A 26,894-nucleotide genomic window follows, 5' to 3' on the forward strand; every position below is an offset into this window, starting at 1 on the left:
GATGAAACAACCTAAAAGGATCTCTAAACAATAGAGAATCCATGTTGGATTATGGTTACATGGGTGACTATTTATGGTTTCTAACTGTTGTTTATACCTGTGGAACTAAATGGGTCTTTTCTCATTTTGCCTTGTCTTGGTGTGGTTTAGGCACAGTCTCACCATGTGGATCAGACTGACTTCCAACTCATGATCCTTCTGCCTCAGCCTCCCTAGTACTGGGTCCCCAGTCACATTCCATTACCCCCAGCTTACACAAAGGGCTCCAAATGTGAAACACAAAGCAAAAACAATTGCTGTGTCTTTCCTTAGCAGATGTGAATACTCACTAACCTGCAGCTGAGGGCACACTGCCTCTTTACCCTACAGTCTAAGAAGGACATGTACTTGGGACAGTCTTCTTCCCAAAGCTGGGCAACTGGAGGTGAGGAGAGAGTGATTCCCCCCACGACCCCCCTGCAGCCTGGCCCACAGTAATAGGAGAGCAGGTGGAAACTCCTGAGAGCTGGACTGTGGCCACAGGATGGATGGCTTCCAGAAAGGTCACCTCTACAGAGCTAACCCCATCACACGAGCCTCTGGTATCTAAGGAGCAGTTGGTGACCCAAAGGATCCAAAATCAAGAACACAGTGTTCATTCTTATGCATGGTGGATTGTGAAGAGGAGGAGCAGGCCCAGTGCATTCTGGGAACAAGAGAATAGCCATGGTCTCACAAAGTCAGCAAAGGAAACATGCAGATAAGAAGATTTTTCCCATGGTGGGTGCAATAGCAGTGCTGGGCAGCCTAGCTTAATAAGGCATCTCAGTGCACTGTTAGCAACAGATAGATACACAATGAGCATGTCCAGAGGGAAGATCACCTCAGCCAACAGCAGCTGAAGAAAGCATCTGGGAGGTCAGCAGGTGCTCACCCAAGCTTTGCATAAGTGGAATCAAACCCAGAAGTCAGAGAACATGGGTAAGTCCTTAGACCACAGCAATTGCAATTGAGAGGAATGTGCAGGTCTAAGTGCTAAACAGTGACTGAAGGAGATTTACATTCAGAAAACAAGAAAGCTTGCAATGAGGAGAATCCAGTCTCTGGTGAGCCAGGGTTGTTACTATCCTGCAGCGGGTGTTACTACCTGACACCATCTGTTCTTCTACCATGCAAAGGAATGTGTTTATCCATTATTTTGCAATTTTAATAGGTCCAAAACATTTTTAGGAAGGAATGAAGGAATATGACTTTGTATCAAAACAGTTCTCAGATGACGCTGTTGGTGGATGAGGTGTCTTGGTGCCAGACTGCTCATATTAGATTCCTTTCATTGCATTTTTAACTTGACAAATAAAGATTTATGTAATTGTAACATACAACATGATTTCTCTGTTACATGTGTATAGGAGAAATGACTACATCAAGCTAATTTATATACTAATTGTCTTAGATACTTTTCGGGTTAACATCTAAAATCTCTCAGTGAAGTTTAGTTGTAAAACACAGTGTTATTAAGTGGGATGTGGTAGCATACTTTTGTAACTCCAGGACTTTGGAGACAGAGGCAGGGGACCAGTAATTCCAGATCATCCTTGGCTGCATAGTGAGTTCAAGACCTGCCTGGGCTACATGAGATCCTGTGTCAACAAGACAAAAACTAAGCAAACAAAACCCTAAACCATTATTATTAGTTATGCTCACCATGGTCTCCAACAGGGCTGTAAAACAGATCTTGGGCTTTCTTAGCCTCTTGTCTTTAGTTATGTTCTACTTTAATTATGTTTTTCTTGGGAAACAGTTTATCCCATAACTAACAACCTGTAAGGGAAAGTCATACAGTGAATACTTCACTCTTTGAGACTCTTTGTATGTGGCCCTGATAAGTTGAGCATACTCCCGTGGAAGGCCACAAACCTAAGAATGGTTGGGCAGCACAAATTATCTTGTGGAAAAAATGCCTCAAAAACTGGCCAGAATGGAAGAGGGTTAGATCTGGGAAGAACTGGGGGAAGAGAGGGTCAATACAGATTAAACTATCAATGATTGTATTTGTCAGGATTCTCTATAGGATCACAACTGATAGAACTTCAATCCATCAATGGATTAGGCCAGCTTACAGACTCTGGTCTACCTAATCTAGCTAATGGCTGTCTACTAACAAAAAATCCAAGAATCCAGTATTTACTTAGTCCATGTGGCTAGATATCTCAGCTGCTCTTCAGTGTATGCCAATTTCCTGAAGACCTGGGGTCTACTGTCTGTGAAGGGATTTATTTGCCAGAGAGAGTGAGAGCAAGCTAGATGGGAGAGGGAGGGTAGGAGGGAGAGAAGAAGGGGGGAAGAGAGAAGAAGAAACATAGGCAAAGATAAACAAACAAAAACAGAGACGAAACCTCCTTCTTCCATGTCCCCTGAATGGACTGCCACCAGAAGGAGCGGTTCAGAATAATGATGGATCTTCCCAGTTTGACAGATATGAATTAAAGATTGGTCTTCACATTTCAAAGGATTTAGCTGAGAAAAAAGTTCTTCACAGATCTATCCAGCCTCTTGGGTTTAAGTGAATCCCAGATGTAGTCAAGTTGCTAACCAGGAATAGCCAGCACAGTGATTAACTCCAGATCACCAATTATGTACCAGTGCTGCATTAAGGAAAGACATAAAAACATTTTCCAGGGGCCTTTTAACTAAGAAGTAGTCCCATTGAAATTCTCTACTTCACACTACCCTGCGATCTGTCTTCTGCGTCTGTTGTATGAGTCGGGTTTGTGCCTGTGGAGGCTGTCTTACGAACCTGTTTATGTCTGTATCTGTGACAGTATGTCTGTGTGTCTGTCCCTCACAGGGGCTTTGCTCTGCATGTACTGAACAACACAGAAAGCATCACACAGGGAGGGAATGCTATACTTTGCAGACATCTTTAACAGAAATGTACAAGGGATTAAATCACTGACCCCAAATGACTCAGACAACAACCATCACAGTTTATCAACCAATATACACAAATGTGCTCACCATTTATGGTGGATGTTCACTTTAGAAGAACCCTTTCAATCTGCATAATTGTTGCTTTCAGCAAATGATACACATGCATGGGTCTGGCTCAGGACAGGGAATAACAGCTTAGATTCTGAAAGATGATTACTTGGTGTCTTGATCAGGGTTTCTATTCCTGCACAAACATCATGACCAAGAAGCAAGTTGGGGAGGAAAGGGTTTATTCAGCTTACACTTCACATTGCTATTCATCACCAAAGGAAGTCAGGACTGGAACTCAAGCAGGTCAGGAGGCAGGAGCAGATGCAGAGGCCATGGAGGGATGTTCCTTGCTGGATTGATTCCCCTGGCTTGCTCAGCCTGTTCTCTTATAGAACCCAAGACTACCAGCCTAGGGATGGCACCACCCACAAGGAGCCCTACCCACTTGATCACTAATTGAGAAAATGCCCCACAGCTGGATCTCATGGAGGCACTTCCCCAACTGTAGCTCCTTTCTCTGTGATAACTCCAGCCTGTGTCAAATTGACACACAAAACCAGCCAGTACACATGGGAAACCCAATGCAAGTAGGGAAAGGCAGGCTAAACCAGCAGTGTGAGCACACAGTAGGACAGCAGTCTTAAGTATTAGTGACTCCCAGGTGTATCATTAACTTGGCCGTAAAATCTAGCAAAGCTCCCAGTCTCTTAGAATGAAACAAATTTTTAATCATAATACACTACAGCAGATATGATCAAAACATGCACTGAGTTTTCAAAAATTAGTAAAAAAAAAAAGATTTAAAAATCTTCTTACTTTAGAATATCTGTTGGCAGATCTTTATCTGCTTTATTTAAGAAGTGGGACCAGTACAGCACATACTGTATCTCTTTCAAAAAGTCCCACGTGACTCTTACACACTCACCACTTTATATGGTAGTAAAACTGCTAAATTCATTAAGTAAATTCAGATTTTCTTTTGGCAGCATATTGGAGTCTTGGCTGGGGTATTCCTTAGACATTTAACTTCTAAATAGTTTCGGTCATTTTATGTATTATATGCTATAATCTAATTCACTACAAGTAACTTTACTAATTCAAGAATGTTAAGTTACTAATTCTGGGGCTGGTGAGATGGCTCAGCGGATAAGAGCACTGACTGGTCTTCTGAAGTTCCTGAGTTCAAATCCCAGCAACCACATGGTAACTCACAACCACCTGTAGTAGATCTGACAACCTTTTCTGGTATGTCTGAAGTCAGCTACAGTGTACTTTCATATAATAATAAATAAATCTTTGGGCTGGAGCTAGCTGGGTCAACTGGAGTGAGTGGAGTGAACAGAGGCCCTAAAAAGTCAATTTCCAACAACCAGATGAAGGCTCACAACTATCTGTATAGCTACAGTGTACTGTGTACTCATATACATAAAATAAATAAATCTTTTTAAAAAGTTACTAATTCTGGCCAACAGAATATAGAAAAGTCACTTTTCTATTATTATACAAATCCAAATGTGACTACTTTTACCTGAGTCAGTTTTTTGAGACAATTTTCTTGTACACAGAATTACCTTGAATTTTCGATCTTCCTCTCTCCACCTCCTAAGTACAGTGATTACAGGCATGTGTCATCATGCCTTGGTCATGCTGCTTATATGGTGCTAGAGAGGACTATGTGTGTGGAAGACAATTCTGTCGACTGGTTGCTGGACACCAGGTTGATGCTTGAAATCGAACTCCTGTCCTCTGCAAGAGCAACAAGCGTCCTTAACCACTGAGCTATCTCTCCAGGCCAACATGATAAAATCTAAACATTAGTACTGCATATATGTATTTGAAATAAGGTATCTAGCTGAAATGTCATTGTCTCCTTATCTGAAGGGTTACAGGAGACAGGAACCAGGTCTTGGCATTTTTCGAAGAACACCAGAGGATGGTGGCATCCATATTTGGACATTTATTTGTACATATATTTGTACAGGACTCCAGTACAGTTCTGATAAGCTCAAGGCTTAAAAAGCAAGCTGGAGTTGGGGTGGGGTGTGCTGGGGAGCCTAGTAACATGCTTTCTGTGCAAGCCTGAGGATGTGACCTTGATATTTAGAACTCATGGAAACAAACAAACACAATGGCCTAGTGTAGTGGCAGGTGCTTTTGCTGGGGCTCACTCACTAGGCCAGCCAGCCTAGTCCACCTGACAAGTGTCAGACCAGTGAGATACCCTTCCTCAAAAAATTCAAGGTGGGTAACCCTTTAGGAACAATACTGATGTTGACATCTGACTTCCACCTGCAGAAGCTGCACACACACATGTGCATACATGTACACCCATGTACAGTCTCACATGTAAACTCAGACACTCATGCACACATCTAGACATACATACAAAAATGAAAATAACAAAAGGAAAGTGGGGACTTGACAAATTCAAGTTACAGTCTGGATTACTTGAAAATGCTTTATTCTTTTCTCTGTTTCTGTGGTTGCAGTTTAGTTTGAAACTGCTGGTCTTCCTATGGGGTGACCCTCCTCCTCAGCTTCTTCCAGCCTTTCCCTAATTCAACCACAGGGGTCCCCGACTCCAGTCCATTGGTTGAGTGCAAGTATCTGAGTCTGTCTGAGTCAGCTTCTTGTTGGGCCTCTCAGAAGATGGCCATGCTAGGCTCCTGTCTGTAAGCACACCACAGCATCAGTGATAGTGTCAGCCCTTGGAGCTTCTCCTTGAGATGGATCCCAATTTAGACTGATCACTGGACCTCCTTTCCTTCAGTCACTTCTCCATTTTCCCCCTGTGGTTCTTTTAGACAGGAACAATTCTGGGTCAGAGTTTTTGACTGTGGAATGGCCACTCCATCCCTCTACTTGATGTCCTGTCTTTCTACTGGAGGTGGACTCTACAAGTTCTCTCTCCCCACTGGCGGGCATTTCATCTAAGGTCCCTCCCTTTGATTCCTTTCAAGTGCTAGGGTTGGTTACATGTGCACAGTACTGTCAAGTTTAGGATTTGTTCCTTAGGAACTAATTCAGTGGTTGCCTTCCCATCACTCCCCTAGAGGGACTGATTGAGGGTTGACCCAGGTGCACCAAAAATAAACATCTTGCTTTTGCATCCATCTGCATCTCAGTGTCTCACTCCATGGCATCTCAAAGTAAGTACCACTCACCGAGGTCTGGGTCTTACATTTGGGAGCTTCGTCCAAGATTCAAGGAGACACCCCCCCCCCAGGGTGACCACTGACTAGGTAGATGGGGGATGCCTAAGTAAGTGTTGTCTGTCTTCTGCTTTCACTTTTGGCTCACAAGGGGTGTCAGTAGGATAGCCTCTGGACTGGTGCAGTCAATTGCAGCAGGTGGGCAGATGTACCTTAATGCTGTGACTATGGGGAATCTAGAGGACACTTCAGGTCCCCCGGAGGGAGTGAAGAGGACACCACCCCTTTTGGAAATGGCAAGACACAGTGGGAACTATAACCATGTATCTACAGCCATGGCAGGGGTGAACTGTCTCTGTGTTGAGTGTCTTTCTCTGTGTTTGTTGGTGTTGGTTATCTAGTTCTATGTCTTGGACTTGGACTGATGACATTTTTGGACATTGGACAGACTGAATCTACCTCATTAAACATGCTAGTTAACCACTGGAGGGAAGTTAGGGAAAGAGGAGAAAACTTGTCAGTAAAGAACAGCAAGTTAGTTATTCTCTGCTTCTCTGAACAGCCCACTTTCAGAGTGGCTATCTGTAGGGACCTTTGACTTATAGGTTATCAAAGAAGTAGAGGAAAGAGTCTTTAGGCCACGATCCCTCAGGCACCTAGACCAAGTGCCCTATATAGTTACTTGGAAGAATCTAGTAGAGGACAACACACACACACACACACACACACACACACACACACACACACAGAGAGAGAGAGAGAGAGAGAGAGAGAGAGAGAGAGAGAGGTTGTTTAATTCCATATGTGCTCCCTGCCCCTATAGAAAACAGATGGTGTCAGGTGGTAACACCCGCTGCAGGATAGTAATAACCTGGATCACCAGAGACTGGATTCTCCTCATTGCAAGCTTTCTTGTTTTCTGAATGTAAATCTCCTTCAGTCCCTGTTTAGCACTTAGACCTGCACATTCCTCTCAATTGCAATTGCTGTGGTCTAAGGACTTACCCATGTTCTGAGGCTTCTGGGTTTGATTCCACTTTTGCAAAGCTTGGGTGAGCACCTGTTGACCTCCTGAATGCTTTCTTCAGCTGCTGTTGGCTGAGGTGATCTTCCCTCTGGACATGCTCATTGTGTATCTGTTGCTAACAGTGCACTGAGAGGCCTTATTAAGCTAGGCTGCCCAGCACTGCTATTGTACCCACCATGGGAAAAACCTAATATGCATGTTTCCTTTGCTGACTTTGTGAGACCATGGCTATTCTCTTGTTCCCTGAATGCACTGGGCCTGCTCCTCCTCTTCACAATCCACCGTGCACAAGAATAAACACTGTGGTCTTGATTTTGGATCCTTTGGGTCACCAACTGCTCCTTAGACACCAGAGGGCTATGTGATTGGGTTAGCTCTGTAGAGGTGACCTTTCTGGAAGCCATCTATCCTGTATCCTTAGCCCAGCTCTCAGGAGTCTCCACCTGCTCCCATATTACTGTGGGCCAGGCTGTGGGGGTGGTGGGGAAACACTATCTCCTCACCTCCAGTTGCCCAGCTTCAGGGAGGAAGGCTGTCCCATGTACATGTCCTTCTTAGACTGTGGAGTAAAGGGGCAGTGCGCCCTCAGCTTCAGGCCAGTGAGTATTCACATTTGCTAAGGAAAGACACAGCAATTGTTTTTGCTTTGTGTTTCACATTTGGAGACTTTTGTGTAAGCTGGGGGTGATGGAGTGTGATTGGGGACCCAGCACTAGGGAGGCTGAGGCAGAAGGATCATGAGTTGGAAGTCAGCGTGATCCACCCAGTGAGATACCAAACCACACCAATCAAGGTCAAAATCAGAAAAGACCCTATGATTTAGTTATACAAGAATAAACAAAAGCTAGAAAAAAAAATAAAGGATGGTCACAGCCACGTAAAAATAATCCAACATGGATTCTCTATTGTTTAGAGATCCTCTTAGGTTGTCTCATCCCATATGTGCTCCCTGCCCCCATAGAGTTAGAACAGAACTTACAGTAGTCAGTTGTGTGTTTGATAGCTATCTTTACATCTGTGCTGAACAGTGCTGAAGCTGGAAACCCAGACATGAGGCTGCCAGGCTGTCAGGAAGGCTGAGGGGCTGAGGGGCTGAGGGGCTGAGGGGCTGAGGGGCTGAGGGGCTGAAGTGCTGGTCTGGAGCAGCTATTGGCACCAGTTTTTCATGGTAGAGTAGTCAGAGGACAACACTCATTATATTAGACCTCCTTGGGTCCTAGCAGACCTCATTTGTGGTCTCTTGCATTTCAGACTCCACAGTGCCCTGCAACTAATGTTTCCTTTCTCTCGACTAAAGACAATGGGGGATTTGGCTCATAAGAGGAGAGCAGGCCACTTAGAAGTTCACCTAACCCTGACATTCTTCGGAAAGGCTGTTACATTTGGGTGGCAAAGAAGCAGGCCTAGAGCCACCATGGGAAGAACTACGTCACACTAAGTACTGGAGGGTCTCTTCCCCACGATGTCTGCCCTGTGCTTGGTTCCAGAAAGTGCTGATGCTCTCCTGTGGTGACTGCTGCAGCCACAGTCCTGGTCCAAGCACTTCTGAGGGCAGGCTCTGCTCTAGCTGCAGGTCCATTATTGAGAGCTCAGATGAAGACGGCAGCTTGAGTGTTGAGGACACAAGCTGTCAACAGTCATGTTTAACATAGACGTGGAATTTACTATGATGTGTGGAAACACACAGTGGCTAAGGCATGGGGTCTGTGGGGAGAAGAGCTGAGAGATGTGGAGGGAGAAGAAAGGACAGTGGTGGAGAAGAACAGAACAGTGCACACTACTCTGGATATGAAAACTTACTGTGACCATGCATGTTAGATAATATTGAATCATCCACAGTGTCACAGCTGTGCCAGGAAGTCAGTAGTCAAGATTGTTAACACGGCAGTCTTGTAGCTCAAATAATTTCTTCATTGTGCTTAATGAAAGGCTGAGTGTTATGAGCACTGCATGGAGTCATTCAAGTGCAAGAGCTTATGCCTTTATTGAGGTGCATTACAGGGAACAATCCATCACCACAGACTTGTGTATCTTTGAGATTGGCTTAGGGACAGACGGGGGACAGGCTTAGGAGAGGCTAGGAGAGGATCGGGACAGCCAGGGGGCAGTCTGGGGCCAGGCTGTGTTGAACTCAAGAGGTACTAGATGAGCTTAGGCTTGGAGACTCTGATGCATGCAGGTCAGACTTTTCAGCTACTTGCCATTTATGACTGTATTAATCCAGGGCACTTTTGGGGAGATTCGGGTAAAGACTGCAGGGGGCTTTCCATTTAACTGCCCATAAGATACAATACCATGGGCCACACCATCACACACTAGAGGTCCCCCAGAGTCTGCCTGTAGGTGAGAAAAATCAGACTATGTGCAAAGATTGCTTTCCCCCAACTTCAAATGCCACACCATAGCTAATCCCAGATTGAAGAAAGAAGTCCCAGATCACGATTATGCATAAGACAGGGATTTAATGATTGACTTCCACCTACCCCGATCTGGCCTTACCCCATTGCTTACATGTCTCCCTTTACTCCCTTCCTGTCTCATATCTAGCCTCATGGGAAGGTTACTGGAAGGGCTTGGGCACAGGGAGATGAGACAGAAGGGAGTTTTCACTTCCCTTCTTCTAGTCTCAGGGCTAGAAGCCTAAAAACACAGGCAGTAGTCACTGCCATGGAGAGCTATTTGTCACACTTTCTACTCTGATGCTGTTGCCTAAAGTAGAGAGGAAAAGGAGGTGTGTACTCACCTTGTATAATGACTTTAATGTTGTGGGACTTCCCACGCAGACCTGGACATTATTGTCGAAATTCAAATAGTCTTTACAGGCCTCCTTATCCATGATTCTCAGTTCTACCTCTTTCAGGGTTTCTGATGTAGGTTTATTCACTCCAGTTCGCCCCCATCCAGCTGCCAAGCACATCTTCCCAAGTCTGATAAAGTCTGAGTAACTAGACAGAGAAATTACATCCACAGCAGGAGTCAACTTTGCTTTGTTTTGAAGCTGTTGGGAGAAGGAGAGAAGAGATGTCAAAGCAGAGAAGGATGCTAGGACATGGGTGCGTTCCCATTGGAAACTCTGTAGTGGGTTCGGAGGAAATGATTTGGACAGGAAAGAATTTGAAGCCCTGAGCCAGGAAGAGTTAAGGGTGGAAGACTTAAGCAGGGCAGGAAATATAGCAGCACCTTCAGCAACATGATGTCATCGAGAGGGGAATTGTAATCGAACTTTGGATGAGGGATTTGTTTTTCAACTTTTATCTTCTGTTGTGTGGATTCTCTCTTGCTCACATCATGAGCTCCAAGGGTGACAGTGATTTCTCTGTTGAAAAAGAAGCAGTGAAAAGAGCTGCTCTTAGGAGGAAGACTCCTTCCAAGGAGAAGGGCACAGGGTCAATGTTCTGCCCAGTGAAGAATGAGAGGCTAGAGATGGAGTTCCCAAGACCACAGCCTTGCCAGAAGGACACGGCTTAGGAACACTGAGAACTCTTCCCATACCCCGCCGACAGTATTTGGATTGAACCTATGTCTTAGCACATGGCAAATGGGCACTCTACATGGAGTTAGACCCCAGCCCATATCTGAGCTCTCGTGACACCAGGACAAGACAAAAGCCATAGTTTTTCTCCTGACTAGAGCCCTGCTTAAAGCTCTGACCTCTGAAAATGGAGATCACACATGAGATTGTCCAGTAAGTGGCCTTGGGCTCCCCTTTTTCTCTCTGTGTAAGGAGAGCCCATCTGGAAATGAGCAGCACTCAGAGCCTTCCTCACGCCTCTGTTGCTCTGTGACCCTGGCTCCTGCATTTCCTCACAGGAAGAGAAGCCTCTTACCTTCCTCTACAGTGTGCAGCAGTCATCACAAATTGGGGGGTTATGAGAAACCCACCACAGCTGTTCTTCAAACCTCTGTCAGTGATGATCTTCAGATGTGCCATGTAAGGGCGGGAGTGTGGTTTAGACTCAACACCACCAATAATCCCCTCTGGAACAAAGAACCCCCAATCCCTAGTCACAAACTTGCAGAACACCCCAACATGGTGCTAGCAAGGGAAGACTGGGTAAAGCTGAGCAATTCCTCCAAGCCCATGCCACCTCTCATTCGGTTCATGCCCCTCCACACATCCTTTGATCTTTCTTCCACTGTCCTCCCTTTCCGCCAACATCTTTCATTCAGATCACAATGGCCATTCATATTTCTGGGTTTCCACTTCATTAAACATTTCTCACACCCTCACCCTGTCTTCTTCAACAATAAGGGAAGGCCAGAGAAGAGCTGGGTACCAGTACATAGAGTGATTTGATGAAATGATCAATTGAAATGTGAAGAGGAGTTAGTTTTTCATTCTTCCTTGACCTGCTGATTTCCCCTGGACTATGTTAGTTTATGATCCTGCATCATGTTAGGGTCTCTGTTACCAATGGTAAGAGATTAAGGGTCAGTTGCTGAAAACTCAGAAGTTAGGGAGATGAAGAGAAAACTCACCTGCTCCAGCTCCAGAAGGAAAGAGAAGTGCCACCAGGAATAGTAGGGCAGGCATTTTACCTGTGGTGCAGCCTGGAGTGGGCTTTGGGTGTGTTCCTGTCCTGGTTCCTGCTTTTATAGCTCCAAATGGGAGAAAAGAAGACTTCAAACCACAAGTTTGGCTTGGTCAAGCTTTATTTTCCTTATCAGAAATTCTCATGACTCTGCTCTCTGGTGGTGTTGAATCTGTGGCCAGATTCTGAGACTCCTGGATCCCAGGATAAGGCCATGATTGCACCCTTTAAAACAGATCCTAGGAGGCCTGAACACAACACAAAGGGAAGGGGACCTTGATCAGGGATCATGGAACTGTTCTTGTAAGCATCCAGGTATTGTTGTCAGCTTTGAGACTTATGCTGCATATGTGTAAAGTCTCACCTCTGTCGCTGTAGCACAAACCCAGACATCTATAGTGTATGGATATATGGGTGAGAGGGAGTGCATTTTATTTACAAAAACTGGTGTTAGGCTGGTTGAGCCTTAAGTACATTGTTTGTGTTGACAAATGTGAGGGCATCATGCCTTTATTAAAATAAGTAGGAGATTATTGAGTGTGCTGGGAGAGATGAAAGAGCTGGATGAGTGCGTTGAATACAAAGCATGACCAAGATAGTAATTAAGTCAGTGGGTCTCAAGCTTCCTAATGGTGTGACCCTTTAAAACATGCTGTGGTGACTCCAGCCACAAAATTCTTCTATTGCCACTTTATAAGTATAGTTTTGCTACAGTTTTATGGATTCTAATGTAAAATATGTAATGCGCAGGATATCTGATATTTGACCCCTCTGATGCATGTTGAGAAGAGATGTTGTAAGTGAATGTCCTGATTTAATCATAGTAACAGTCTCTTCTACAGACATTGTAATACACATTTAGGGAGAACTCAGCAGACTTTCAGGATATCAGAGCATAAAAGGTCTTGGGTATCTGCAATGCAAGTCAAGGCTTTGGGAGACCAAGTTGTAATAGTGTACAGAGAGAGGTTGTCTCATTGGGTCTAAGTACTCAAGATCAAGGACAATGAAGATGATGGGTTTGTACATTATTTTCGGTTCAAAATAAGAATGAAAACTTTTTTTTTTTTTTTTTTTTTTTTACAAATGAAAACTATTTATTGTGATGAATTTCAAAGAAAAAATATCATGCAGGAAGATTAATGTAGTAACTCAAACAAGCATTTGTTCAGACTCAAAGACTATGTATTTCAATGAACCATATAATTGGACTTGATGTTCTAGAATCATGGAGATTGACAGCAAAATTCTATATTTGTTAAAAAGAACTATGAAGCCTCAGCTCGTTCCCAGGCTTGGACCAGACACTCAGACCTCTTTGGATGACAGAGACTGGGTGCCCTTGAGGCCCGTTCTGACCCCAACCCTATCCTTCTGTATTTCCTTCCTTGCTTCCTCAGAGCTACAAGTGGCTATCTGAGCAGAGTGATATGAATTAGAAAATACTAAATTAATGATTTTTTATTACTGTGCATTGAAACTGACCCGACAATACTTTGTAAAAACCCCAAATTCTATGCTTCCCCAGTTAGATGCACCTGGCCTCGAGATGGTTTACACACATAGTCCCAAATGAACATTCTCATTTGCAACTCATGAATGAGGAGGTGGGACAGACATAGTTAACAGTTGGCATCATCCCCATAGTGGTTGCCTGATTCAGGAAGTGACATTATAATATGAACTAGTGGAAAACTTCACATCTGCCTCCTTTTACCAAAAAGTAAACCGTGGCCTTGTTATATGTGGAGTTCTCCACAGTCAGTGCAAATAACGCATTGTTGAATGACGCAGACAAGGTAAGCTCTGCTATATACCCCATCAGGATATCTATTTGCATCTTGGAGAACTACAGTGGATTAATGTAAACTTAACTGGGTGGTGGCTCCAACCAAAGTTGCCTTTGGTTTAGTTTTATTGTTGCAGCAAATGAGACATATGTTCCAGCTTTCAATCTGAGGAATACGTCAACATCATTAGGGACAGTAATATCTATTACAGGGGCCCCAATCATGTCACACTGATAGTATCATGCTTATTGGACTCGGAATGCAGGAGGTAGCATATACTGTGGATAACTTGGGAAGACACACTTTGCTCTCAAAGTAGAAAGAAAAATCTAAGAGCATTGACTTTAGAGAAGTATCCATGGTCACTGATCTTTCATATGTCCAGTTTTCTCTTCCAAATTCAGGTTGTTGCATCTGGCTCATCCATCTCTAAGGAAGAAGGAAAATCTTCCCTAGATATTTATAAGGAAAGTTTGCTGAGGAAAAAAAAGAGGATCACACAGGATGGCTCCCTAAGTAGCATCCAACTTGAGTGTGGATGTTTGGAGCAAGATAATCCTAGTTGATGGCATCATGGAAGACAGTGATGTACAGAAGTTCAAACCCAAAATAAAAACCTTCAAACTTGTAAGAAAAGACCATCTAATCTATAACCACAATAACAAATCCAAACCAAAATTATATTTCTTGACTCCCTTTTTCTTTTGGATGATTGTAGATGCCTGTGCAATTATAAAAAAATAACCAGAAACATCTTCACCTTCATCTTGTCAAGAGACAATTTTTAAGTTTAAAATGTTTGTTTTTAGAATTTTCATGCAGAAGTACTGTATTTATAGCACCATCATGCCTCCCTTTCCCCCTCAAACTCCTCTCATGCTGTATTTTCCATTGCCTTGTGAGGAAGACCATACAGTGGGGGATGAATGGAGCCCTTCAGCCCTAAGCCCATGGCATGGGGTCCTAGTTTGTTGGGACACAGCAGTGATCCTCACCTCTAACCTCTTGAGAATCTTACTCTTCAAAAGGAAACAATTCACCCATAATAACAGGGAAAGGTGTCTCATCTTAGAAGCTCTGACACTGCTGGAGAAGGAAGTGGGAGAGCAGGCAGGGATTGGGAGGAGGAGACTACAATGAGCTCAGTGAGTATCTTCAATATTCATAAGGAATGCCATGTGGACGATGGCAGTCATTTACCAATGCACCCAAAATCCAGAGACAGGAGTGGGAACCGCAGGGATGTGCCCTGCTCACATACGACAGGCACAAAAGCTTTTGTCTAATTGTTGAGAGATAGTTCAGAATCATTTATGTTAGGAAATGATGATTGTATTTAAGAAGCCTTCACAGTTTGGGTAATTTCTCTTATGTGTGTCTGCAATGCTTCTCTTATGTTTCTGAAATACCATCTGTCTGACTGTCTATCAGTTCTCAGCATCAGCCCAGGCCTCAGCAGACATCTTAGCCTCCAATCTATTAATGGTTTTCTCATATCCGGTAGGCTGTTGGGGAGCTATACTACCACAAACAGACATTTTCCCATGCCTCCATGAAGTGCATTTAGCATACCATTACTGCTGTGTGAAGCTCCCCAGCTCCTGAACCAGAGTGACTGAGTCAGAGGCCCTGACCTCAGTGAATGTGCTTTGTGCTCCCTCCTGTGGTAATGTTTCGGGTTGGAACCTCCTCCATGGGACCCCTCCATTAACTTGGGATTCCCTGTCTCCTGTCCTCTTTCTCTTTCCTCACTCATTTGGACCTGGAGAAGCAAAGTGGTATAATCTTCATAACCTAATGGATTAGACCATGGAGATAGGCGATAAACTGAGTCTTCAGCTCTATGTTTGTGGATTGGAGGAGGTCAATTGACTTACTTAGTGCTTTCCCTCTGAAAACCCAGGCCTAAGTAGGAACAGAGAAGAACAGGGAGAAAAAATGGGTCTGGAAAGAGGTGATAAGAGGGTATTTACTGAGATTTTTCCTTTTTCTCTCCACAGGGAGACTCTAGGGGACAAGTCTGTGTGTGACAGAGTGGTCCAGGGCATTGTCAGTTATTATTTGTGTACTGGGACTCTTCCTCGAGTATTCACCAGAATCTCCAGCTTTATATGTTGGATTCAGAAAACAATCAAACTCCTGCAACTACCCTTAAATGCCAAAGCTGTCTCTGGGTCAGTGTCCAGAATCCTCGGTATGGTTATCTGAGTCTTAATAAAGAAGTCTGTCTGCAGGAAAGGAATGGTGTTGCTCTCTTCCATGAGTGCAAAGCTAAAAACATTTTATATACACAAGCCTCTTCTTCAGTCTCTCTTCATTTCATTGTTTCTTCAGATACTCTTATAAAGCTTGAGCATCATACCTGTGCACTGACCCTATCCTAACAGCACATATAAAATTCAATACTGTCAGTCCTGGAAAGTTCTGCCTTTGTCTGAGAAGGGTGCCTTCTTTCTTTCTAATTCTTCTTCACATTTAACAGACTACCAAGGGTGAGAAATATCGAAAGCCGTTACCTCCCACTCTCTCCTGGGAAGTCCACTGTTCTCTGAGAATCCCCCTAGGTCCCCTGGTCCTGCTCCAGCAAGGCCTTTCTACCAAGCTGTCATCTCCTCTTAGAACGGCAGCCACCTCTCTTCACCTTGCCCAGAGGGACTCAAGAGATGACACAGGACAGCCCCAGCATCCAGATCAGAAACTTCAGAAAGAGAGCAAAATATTGAATGCCCAGACCAGTATGTAGACTCACTTCCTCTGCAGCAGGGTCAGGACAGCACCTCTCATATAGTGTATCTTGGCTCAGAGCCCTGGTGTGAGCCCAGAGTCATGAACAATCCACTTAATAACTACTGTCAGAGTCACCTTATGCACCTAGTCATGGGGGCAGCCTGATACTTTTAAAACACACACACACACACACACACACACACACACACACACAATCTTTCATATGTACTCTATGCATAGAGGACATTCTCAGCCCCTCCCACCTCCCTAACATTCCTGGACACCCTAGGCTCTCCTCACGAGTATCTCTCTCATGTTCATGTCTATGTGCTTAGTTTTGTAGTACACTAAGGTTAGCAATGGCAATCTGCCTGAGTTTGGATCTATCCATTGGACCCTGGTTGGTGAGCAGTGGATACTCAACTAAAGACAGTGATTTCCTCCTCCCCTCCCAGAAACTATCAATAGCCAATATTTCAAAAGCTAAAGAGTGCCACCCCGAAAGCCCCTTCTCCTTCCTTGACTGATTGTTGATTGGGCTAGTCTTACGTGGGTCCAGTGCTGGGAACTACAGTTGGTGTGCTCTGGATCCAGTCTAGAAAATGGAGTTTTGCAGCCCTTCCCCCTGTCTTCCAGCTCTTGCATACTTCTCATGCTCTCACCTTAGTGTTCCCTGAGCCTTAGAAGAGGTGAACTAAGTGACTTGTTTAGGGTTGGACCCACAACCACCACTTATTTGTGCATCTTGAGCCCCGTGCTTCTGTGCATTCACCCCACTATTCATCAGAAGGAAAGGCGTCTCTGAGAAAGACTGGGATCCACTTTTGTCTATGGGGAAAGCATGGGTCTTTGGAAGGCAGTTTGCTGCTACATAGGTCTCTTTCTTCCTTGTATGTTATTAGCCAGGCTTACAGAACCAGACACTAGTCCCCTCCACCCCTATGGTGTGGGTCTTGAATCTGATTACAGGGCAGTTGGTTACCATCAAAATAGAGAAGCTGATATTGCACATGTGGGCACATCTGGCTTTTCATATGGTTCCTTTATACTTTTTTATATTGGTTAGTTCTTCCCTACACCCTGCACTCTCAGCTTTCAGCCCTTTGCCTCTCTTACTGCCTAAATCTTTCTACTTCTGTATTTTCTTTCTTTACTACCTATGTTTTACTATTCCTCCTTCTTGAAGGTAATTTCTGCTGTCTTTCTGTTTTTTTCCAGACTTCCACAGTTACTCCAAGTTAGACACACAAAACCATACATTCACATAGCTAGGATCCTCATATGAGAGAGAACATGCAGGTTTTGTGCTTGGAGTTCTTGGTTATCTCACTTAGAAAAAATAAATTTCCATTCCATGCATTTTCCTGAAGTTTTCCTTTTTTTATATATAGTACATATAATTTATATGTATACATTTCTTATATGTAGCACATGTAATTTATATGTACACATTTCTTATATGTAGGACGTATAATTTATATGTATGCATTTCTTATATGTAGCACATATAATTTATATGTATTTATTTCTTATATATAGGACATATAATTTATATGTATGCATTTCTTATATGTAGGACATATTATTTATATGTATGCATTTCTTATATGTAGCACGTCTTTATTATCTGTCCATCAGTTGATGGGCAGCCAGGCTGCTTCCCTTTCTTAGTTACTGTGAACATGGCAGCAGTGAGCATGGATGTGCAGATATCCATGTCAGAGATAACAGAGTCCTTTGGATGAGTGCTCAGGAGTCACTGAGCTGGGACTGTAGTAGGTATTTTTTTTTGGGGGGGGATGGCGTGTTTTTATTGTAATTGGTGGTCGTGTTTTTTGAGAAATCTCTGGACTGATTTCCAATATAACTGCACCTAGTTTACATTCCAAAGAAGAATGTAACTCGTTCCCCTTTCCATAAATCCACCACTAGCATTTGTTGTTGCCATTTTCGAAGATGGCCACTGTATTGTAGTAAAGTGCTTTTAGTCTGGATTTCCCTTGTGGTCAAGGATGCTGAAGACTTTTAAAGTGTTTCTTCCTAGCCCTTTATGTTTATTCTCTTGTGAGATATTTTTCCCTGTAGCATGTTTTAATCTTTCGTTTTTTCTTTCTTTCTTTCCTTCCTTCTTTCTTTCTCTCTCTAACTTTCTTTATTTCTTTCATTCTTTCTTTGTTTTTTTTTGTTTGTTTTTGTTTTTTGTTTTTTGTTTTTGGGTTTTTCAAGACTGTTTTTTTTTTTCTGTATACTTCCAGCTGTCCTGGAACTCAAGTCTGTAGACCAGGCTGGCTTCAACTTCAGAAATCCACCTGCTATTGCCTCTCAAGTGCTGGGATTAAAGGCACATACCACCACTGCCTGGCTTTTTCTTTATTTTTAGTTTTCCTTTACCTTTGTGATTTTCATTGAGAAGTTATTTTGTATACAATAAGATTATATATATTCCCTGCTCCCCCCATCTAACTTCCTCCATGTACTCCTTGACAAAGCCCTTCCCAACTTCATGACATAGAAGACAGAGAAGAACTCTAGGCCAAAGTCATGGCGTTCTCAATAAACTCAGAAGAAAAATTCCCAAACACACAAAAAAAGAGCTATTCATCCAAGTACACAGGCTAGAGGAATACTAAAGAAGAGAAAATTTGTACAACATGTTATGGTCAAAACTCTAAAACTAAAAAGGCTAAAGAAAGCATACAGAAAGCTTCAAGAGAGATAGGCCCAGTCACAATATGGGCAAAGACATCATCAAACTAATAGCTAATAGCTTGATGGAGACATTTAAAGCCAGAAGGGATTTCTTATTATAACCTAAAAGTCTAATTAGTGCTTCCCATAAATATATGCACGTGTCTCCATCCACTAGAGGAGGGGTTCTCAACCTTCCTAATGTAATCCTTTATGCTGCAATACTTATGTTGTGGTGAGCACAAGCCATAAAATTATTTCATTCCTACTCCATAACTGTAGTTTTCCTATACTTACAAATCATAACATAAATATATGATAAGCAGGATTCTGATGTGTGAACTTGTGAAAAAGCCATTTTTATCCCTAGAGGGATCAGGATCCCCAGGTTGAGAACCAATGCAGTACAGGATGGGAAACATCCCAGTGGCCACCAGTGATTATGTCTCTCCCAGAAACCCCCTACTGCCAATAGCTCTTTGGATGTTACCTTTCACATCTCAGGCACAGTAGGCAACCCTTAATAGTTAATCATTGTTGGGAAGGGATTAATTAAGATACGCTTAACATGGTTCCTCAAGATCTAGTGAGTTCTCCCACACAGGCAAGATCTTTGCTTGCTGTGGCTGACTTCTGGTTCCTTACCACAGTGCTACCCTGAACCCTGTATTTCTCCCCAGAAATCTAAGCCCAGTCCACTTCCAATTTCATATCACATTGCTCCTCTACTTGCGTGAATTTTCTTAACCCATCATGATCCCAGCCTGCCTCTGGTATAATGTCATAACTCTTCTAATCCCAGATCCACCACTCCACAGGATTGCTATGGGCCCAGACTAGACTTGGATCTAGTAAGAAACCTTGCCCTCGTTCCCAGATTCTAAGCCAGGGCTTCATCCTTTGAGATACCCCAAGATTCCCAGTTGAAGGCCACCTTGGGATTCCATCCTAATGGGGTAAAATCTCACCAAGTACCACACAACAGTCTAACTTTAAATGCTCACTTCTTGTCACAAAAATATAAACAATGTAGAAAACCTATAAAATGTGCCTACCTACGAAGCAACCAATTCCATACTCACCAAGTTCATCCTAGTCTCCTCCTCCCAATCCACTGCCTGCTTTCTCCCTTCCTTCCCCAGCAGTTTCAGTGTCTCTAGGAATTGAGGCAAGTTTTCCAGTTATTATGGGTGTTTAGTTTCCCTTTGAAGAGCAAGATTCCCAAAAGACTATAGGTGTAGATCACTGCTGTGTCCCAACAAACTAGGACCCAATGCAATGGACTTGGAGCAGAAGGGCTCTATTCATTCCACCACTATATGGTCTTCCTCACAAGGCAATGTAAAATACAGCATGAAAGGAGTTTGAGGGGGATAGGGAGGCATGATAGTGCTTTAAATATAATACTACTGCATAAAAATTCTAAAAACAAACATTTTAACCTTAAAAATTGTCTCCTGACAAGATGAAGGTGGAGATGTTTCTTGTTATTTTTTATAATTGCACAGATGTCTACAATCATCCAAAAGAAACAGGGAGTCAATAAATATAATTTTGGTTTGGACTTGTTACTATGGTTATAGATTAGGTGATCTTTTCCTACAAGTTTGAAGGTGTTTTATTTTGGGTTTGAACTTCTGTACATCACTGTCTTCCATGATGCCATCAACTAGGATTATCTTATTCCAAATATCCACACTCAAGTTGGATGCTACTTAGGGAGCCATCCTGTGTAATCCTCTTTTTTTTTTTTCTCAGCAAACTTTCCTTATAAATATCCAGGGAAGATTATTCTTCTTCCTTATAAATGGTTAAGCCAGATGCAACAACTTGAATTAGGAAGAGAAAACTGGATATATGAAAGATCAGTGACCATGGATTCTTGTCTAAAGTCAATGCTCTTAGATTTTTTCCTACTTTGAGAGCAAAGTGTGTCTTCCCAAGGTGTCTACAGTTGGTGCTACCTATTGCACTCCAAGCCCAATGAGCATGATACATGTCATGTCAGTGTGACATGATTGAGGTCCCTGTAATAGATGCTTCTGTCTCTAATGATGCATTTAAGGTGTTCCCCAGATTACTAGCTGCCAGGCATGTGCCATTTGCAGCAACAATAAGCTACACCAAGAGCAACTTTGGCTGGAGTCACCACCCAGTTAAGTTTACAATATTTCACTGTAGTTCTCCAAGATGCAAATAGATATCCTGAATGGAGATGTAGTAGGAGTCACCTCATCTGTATCATTCAATAATGTTTTATTTGCACCGACTCTAAGAGAACTCTATGTATACCAAGGCCCTGGTTAACTTTTTGTACAAAGAGACAGTTGTGAAATTTTCCACTAGTTCGTATTATAGTTGTCACTTCCTGAGTCAGACAACCAATATGGGGATCATGCCAATTAGTAACTATGTCCTCCTACCTCTTCATATATGTGAAAAATGAGAATGTGCATTTGGGACCCTGTGTGTAAACAATCTCAAAGCCATCTGATATTGTCCGTGGGTCAGTCAACAGGGTCTACAAGGGAGAGAGTGGGGACAGAGGGGCAAGAGATGCAAAGAATAGACACAAGACAGTCTGTCTGATCAAGTCTCTCATTAGAGTGGAAAAGTACCACCTGTAAGTAAAAAGCCAGAGATGGCTGCAGATATGAGAGCCGCTTTCTGCTAGAGGTCAGCTCCCAACACCTGTCCTCTAACTAGAGCTGCACAGAAGAATTTGGGGCCTTTACAAAATATTATCATGTCAGATCCAATGCCCAGTAATGAAAAATCATTAATTTATTTTTCAATAATTCTTCTCGTTGTGCTCAGACATCCCCTTGTAGCTCTGAGGTAGCAAAGAAAGGAAATACAGAAGGATAGAGCTGGGGCCAGAACTGTCCTCAAGGGCACCCAGTCTCTGTCACGCAAAGAGGTCTGAGTGTCTGGTCCAAACCTGGGAACTAGCTGAGGCTTCATAGTTCTTTTTAACAAATATAGACTTTTTCTGTCAATCTCCATGATTCTAGAACATCAAGTCCAATTATATCGTTCATTGAAATGCATAGTCTTTGAGTCTGAACAAGTGCTTGTTTGAGTTACTACATTAATCTTGCTGAATGATATATTTTTCTCTCAAATTCATCGCAATAAATATTTTTATCTGTTAAAATTTTTCATTCTTATTTTGAACCAAAACTAATGTCCTAACCATGTTATGCAGTACTTAGACCCAATGAGCCAACCTCTCTCTGTACACTATGACAACTTGGTCTCCCAAAGCCTTGACTTTGCATTGCAGATGCCCAAGACCTTTTATTCTGTGATATCCTGAAAGTCCATTGAGCTCTCTCTAAATGTGTATTACAATGTCTGTAAAAGAATCTGTTCCTATGATTAAATCAGGACATTCACTTACAGCATCTCTTCTCAACCTGTGTCAGAGGGGTCAAATATCAGATATCCTGCACATTACATATTTTACATTAGAATTCATAAAACTGTAGCAAAACTATATTTATAAACTATCAATAGAAGAATTTTGTGGCTGGGGTCACCACAGCATGAGGGACTGTTTTAAAGGCTCACACCGTTAGGAAGCTTGAGACCCACTGACTAGGTTACAGTCTTGGTCACGCCCTACATGCTTTGTATTCAACACACTCATCCAGCTCTTTCATCTCTCACAGCCACATTCTATCATCTCTTAATTATTTAAATAAAGACATGATGCCCTCATTGTTCAACACAAACAATGGCTTTAAGGCTCAACCAGCCCACAACCAGTTTTTGTAAATAAAATGCACTCCCTCTCACCCATATATCCATACACTACAGATGCCTGGGTTTGTACTACAGTGACAGAGGTGAGACTTTACACATATGCAGCATAAGTCTCAAAGCTGACAACAACACCTGGATGCTTACAAGAACAGTTCCATGATCCCTGATCAAGGTCCCCCTCCCTTGGTGTTGCTGTCTTTCCTCCTGGGAGCCACTTTGAAGGGCACAGTCGCCACCTCATCATGGGATCCAGGAGTCTCAAATTTTGGCCACAGATTCAAAACCACCAGAGAGCAGAGTCATGAGACTTTCTGATAAGGAAATAAAGCTTGTCCAAGCCAGACCTGTGGTTTCTAGCCCTTCCTTGCTCCCACGCTAGAGCTATAAAAGCAGGAACCAGAATAGGAACACACCAGAAGGCCACCCGAGGCTGCAACACTGGCAAAATGCCTGCCCTACTATTCCTGGTAGCACTTCTCTTGCCTGCTGGAGCTGGAGCAGGTGAGTTTTCTCTTCATCTCCCTAATTTCTGAGTTTTCAGCAAATGACCTTAATCTCTGACCTTTGGTAACAGAGACCCTAACATGATGCAGGATCATAAACTAACATAGTCCAGGGAAAATCTACAGGTCAAGGAAGAATGAAAAACTAATTCCTCTTCACATTTCATCAAATCACTCTCTGTTCTGGTACCCAGCTCTTCTGTGGCCTTCCCTTAGTGTTGAGGAAGACGGGATGAGGGTGTGGAGAAATATTTAGTGAAGTGGAAACCCAGAAATATGAATGACCATTGTGTTCTGAATGAAAGAAGATGGTGGACAAGGAGGACTGGGGAGGAAAGATCAACAGGAGAGAAAAGACCACAGGACGTGTGGAGGGGCCTGAGCCCCATGTGAGATAAGGAGGGGTTGGAGAAGTTGCTCACCCTTTCCCTATCTTTCCCTGACAGTGTTGTGTTGGTGTGTTCTACAAGTTTGTGACTGGGTCTGGGGGTTCTTTGTTCCAGAGAGGATTATTGGTGGGATTGAGTCTAGACCACATTCTCGCCCTTATATGGCCTATCTGGAGATCAGCCATAATAATGGGTACAAGACCAACTGTGGTGGGTTTCTCATACACCCCCAATTTGTGATGACTGCTGCACACTGCGGAGGAAGGTAAGAGGCTTCTCTTCCTGTAAGGAAATGTAGGAGCCAGGGTCACAGAGCAACAGAGGTGAGAGGAAGGCTCTGAGCGCTGCTCATCTCCAGATGGGCTCTCCTTACACAGAGAGGAAAAAGGAGCACCAGGCCACTCACTGGACAATCTCATGTGTGGTCCCCTTTTTCAGAGGTCAGGGGTTTAAGTAGGTCTCTAGTCAGGATGAAAACTACAGCTCTGGCTTGTCCTGGTGTCACGAGAGCTCAGACATGGGCTGGGGTGTAACTCCATGTAGAGTGCCCATTTGCCATGTTTAAAACCATGGGTTCAATTCATTCACTGGAAGGCAGGGGTGGGGAGAGTTCCCAGTCCTGTGTTTCCCTGAGTCCTGTCCTTCTGGGAGGGCTGTGGTCCTGGGAGCTCCATCTCAAGTCTCTTTCCTCTCAGCACTAGAATAGAGAAGATGGACCTTGGTGCCCTTCTCGTTAGAAGGAATCTTCCTAAGAGCAGCTCTTTTCACTGCTTCTTTTATTTTTCAACAGAGAAATCACTGTCACCCTTGGAGCTCATGATGTGAGCAAGAGAGAATTCACACAGCAGAAGATAAAAGTTGAAAAACAAATCATGCACCCAAATTTCAATCTCAATTCCCTTCTAAATGACATCATGTTACTGAAGGTGCTGTTGTTTTTCTTGCCCTGCTTAAGTCTCTGTCTTAGTCAGGGTTCCTATTCCTGCACAAACATCATGACCAAGAAGCAAGTTGGGGAGGAAAGGGTTTATTCAGCTTACATTTCCTCATGGCTGTTCATCACTAAAGAATGTCAGGGCTGGAACTCAAGCAGGTCAGGAAGCAGGAGCTGATGCAGAGTCCATGAAGGGATGTTTCTTCCTGGCTTGTTTCCCCTGCCTTGCTCGATTCGATTTCTTATAGAACCTAGAACTACCAACCCAGGGATGGCACTACCCACCATGGGCTGGGCCCTCCCACCCTTGATCACAAATTGAGAAAATGCCTTACAGCTGGATCTCATGGGAGCATTTCCTCAACTGAAACTCCTTTCTCTGTGATAACTCCAGCTTGTGTCAAGTTGACACACAAAACCAGACAGTAGTCTCCCATCCTTAACTCTCTTCTGGCACAGGCCTTCAAATACTTTCCTGTCCAAATCATTTCCTCAAAACTCACTCCTAAATTTCCAAGTGGAAAGGATCCATGTCCAAGCATCCTTCACTGCTTTGACATCTCTTCTCTCCTTTTCCCAACAGCTTCAAAGGAAAGCAGTGTTGAATTATGCTGTGAGTAAAATTTTGCTGCCTAGTCCCCTTTACTTTATCAGACCTGGGAAGATGTGCTGGGCAGCTGGATGGGGGCGAACTGGAGTGAATGCACCTACATCACATACCCTGAGAGAAGCTGAACTGAGAGTCATGGATGAAGAGACCTGTAAAATGCATAAGCCTTTTTACAATAATGTCCAGGTCTGCGTGGGCAGTCCCACAACATTAAAGTCAGTATACAAGGTGAGTACACACCTGTTTTTCCTCTCCACTTCAGGCAATATCTTTAGAGTAGAAAGTGTGCCAAATAGCTCTCCATGGCAGTGACTACTGCCTGTGTTCTTAGGCTTCTAGCCATGAGACTAGAAGGAGAGAAGTGAAATCTCCCTTCTGTCTCATCTCCCTGTGCCCAAGCCCTTCCAGTAACCTTCCCATGAGGCTAGATATGAGAAAAGAAAGGAGTAAAGGGTGACATGTTAGCAATGGCGTAGGGCCAGATCGGGGTGGGGGAAAGTCAATCATTAAATCCCTATCTTATGCATAATAGTGAGCCGGGACTTCTTTCTTCAATCTGGGATTTGCTATGGTATGGCATTTGAAGTTGGGTAAAGCACTCTTTGCTCATAGTCTGATTTTTCTCACCTACAGGCAGACTCTGGGGGACCTCTAGTGTGTGATGGTGTGGCCCATGGTATTGTATCTTATGGGCAGTTAAATGGATTGCCCCCTGCAGTCTTTACCCGAATCTCCCCAAAAGTGCCCTGGATTAATACAGTCATAAATGGCAAGTAGCTGAAAAGTCTGACCTGCATGCATCAGAGTCTCCAAGCCTGAGCTCATCTGGTGCCCCTTGTGTTCAACACAACCTGCCCCCAGCCTGTCCCCAGCCTGTCCCCAACAAGACAATCTCAAAAATACACAAGTCTGTGGTGATGGATTGTTCCCTGTAATACACCTCAATAAAGGCATAACCTCTTGCACCTGTGTGACTCCATGCAGTTCTCAAAACACACAACCCCTCTCTAAGCACAATGAAGAACTGATTTCAGCTATTCTCTTGCCATGTTAACAATCTTGAGTACTGACGTCCTGGCACAGGTGTGTGACACTGTGGATGATTCAATATTATCTAATATGCATGGGTGGGTACGGTAAGACTTCATATCCAGAGTAGCATGCACTGTCCTGTTCTACCCTCCACTGTCCTGTCTTCTCATCTTCTCCCTCCATGTCTCTCAGCTCTTCTCCCCACAGGCCCCATGCCTTAGCCACTGTGTGTTTCCACACATCATAGGAAATTCCATGTCTATGTTAAACATGACTATTGATAGCTTGTGCCCTCAACACTCAAGCTGCTGTCTTCATCTGAGCTCTCAATAATGGACCTGCAGCTAGAGCAGAGCCTGCCCTCAGAAGTGCTTGGACCAGGACTGTGGCTGCAGCAGTCACCATAGGAGAGCATCAGCACTTTCTGGAACCAAGCACAGGGCAGACATCGTGGGGAAGAGACCCTCCAGTACTTAGTGTGAAGTAGTTCTTCTCATGGTGGCTCTAGGCCTGCTTCTTTGCCACCCAAATGCCTTTCAGATGAATGTCAGGGTTAGGTGAACTTCTAAGTGGCCTGCTCTCCTCTTACAAGCCAAAGCCTCCATTGTCTTTAGTCAAGGGAAAGGACACATTAGCTGCAGGGCACTGTGGAGTCTGAAATACAAGAGACCACAAATGAGGTCTGCTAGGACCCAAGGAGGTCTAATATGATGAGTGTAGTCCTCTGACGACTCCATGAATATTGCTACTCTAGACCAGGACCTCAGCCCCTCAGCCCCTC

At 43.6% G+C, this 26,894-nt stretch overlaps 2 protein-coding genes across 2 annotated transcripts; one reads left to right on the forward strand and one right to left on the reverse strand.

The window, feature by feature from the left end:
- Positions 1–9,333: 9,333 nt before the first annotated feature.
- On the reverse strand, positions 9,334–11,674 carry LOC116084762 (mast cell protease 1-like). Its single transcript, XM_031361940.1, has 5 exons — positions 11,620–11,674; positions 10,968–11,118; positions 10,321–10,456; positions 9,884–10,138; positions 9,334–9,477 (listed from the first exon to the last, which is right to left on the reverse strand). Exons 1-5 carry the CDS (start codon positions 11,672–11,674, stop codon positions 9,334–9,336), a joined length of 741 nt encoding a protein of 246 aa, XP_031217800.1.
- Positions 11,675–23,074: 11,400 nt separating this feature from the next.
- LOC116084422 (mast cell protease 1-like) lies at positions 23,075–26,046 on the forward strand. Its single transcript, XM_031361414.1, has 5 exons — positions 23,075–23,146; positions 23,652–23,802; positions 24,328–24,463; positions 25,055–25,309; positions 25,715–26,046. Exons 1-5 carry the CDS (start codon positions 23,092–23,094, stop codon positions 25,856–25,858), a joined length of 741 nt encoding a protein of 246 aa, XP_031217274.1. The 5' UTR covers positions 23,075–23,091; the 3' UTR covers positions 25,859–26,046.
- Positions 26,047–26,894: the final 848 nt, after the last annotated feature.

This window comes from Mastomys coucha, unplaced genomic scaffold, assembly GCF_008632895.1.
Source record: "Mastomys coucha isolate ucsf_1 unplaced genomic scaffold, UCSF_Mcou_1 pScaffold9, whole genome shotgun sequence".
Classification (NCBI taxonomy): Eukaryota; Metazoa; Chordata; class Mammalia; order Rodentia; family Muridae; genus Mastomys; species Mastomys coucha.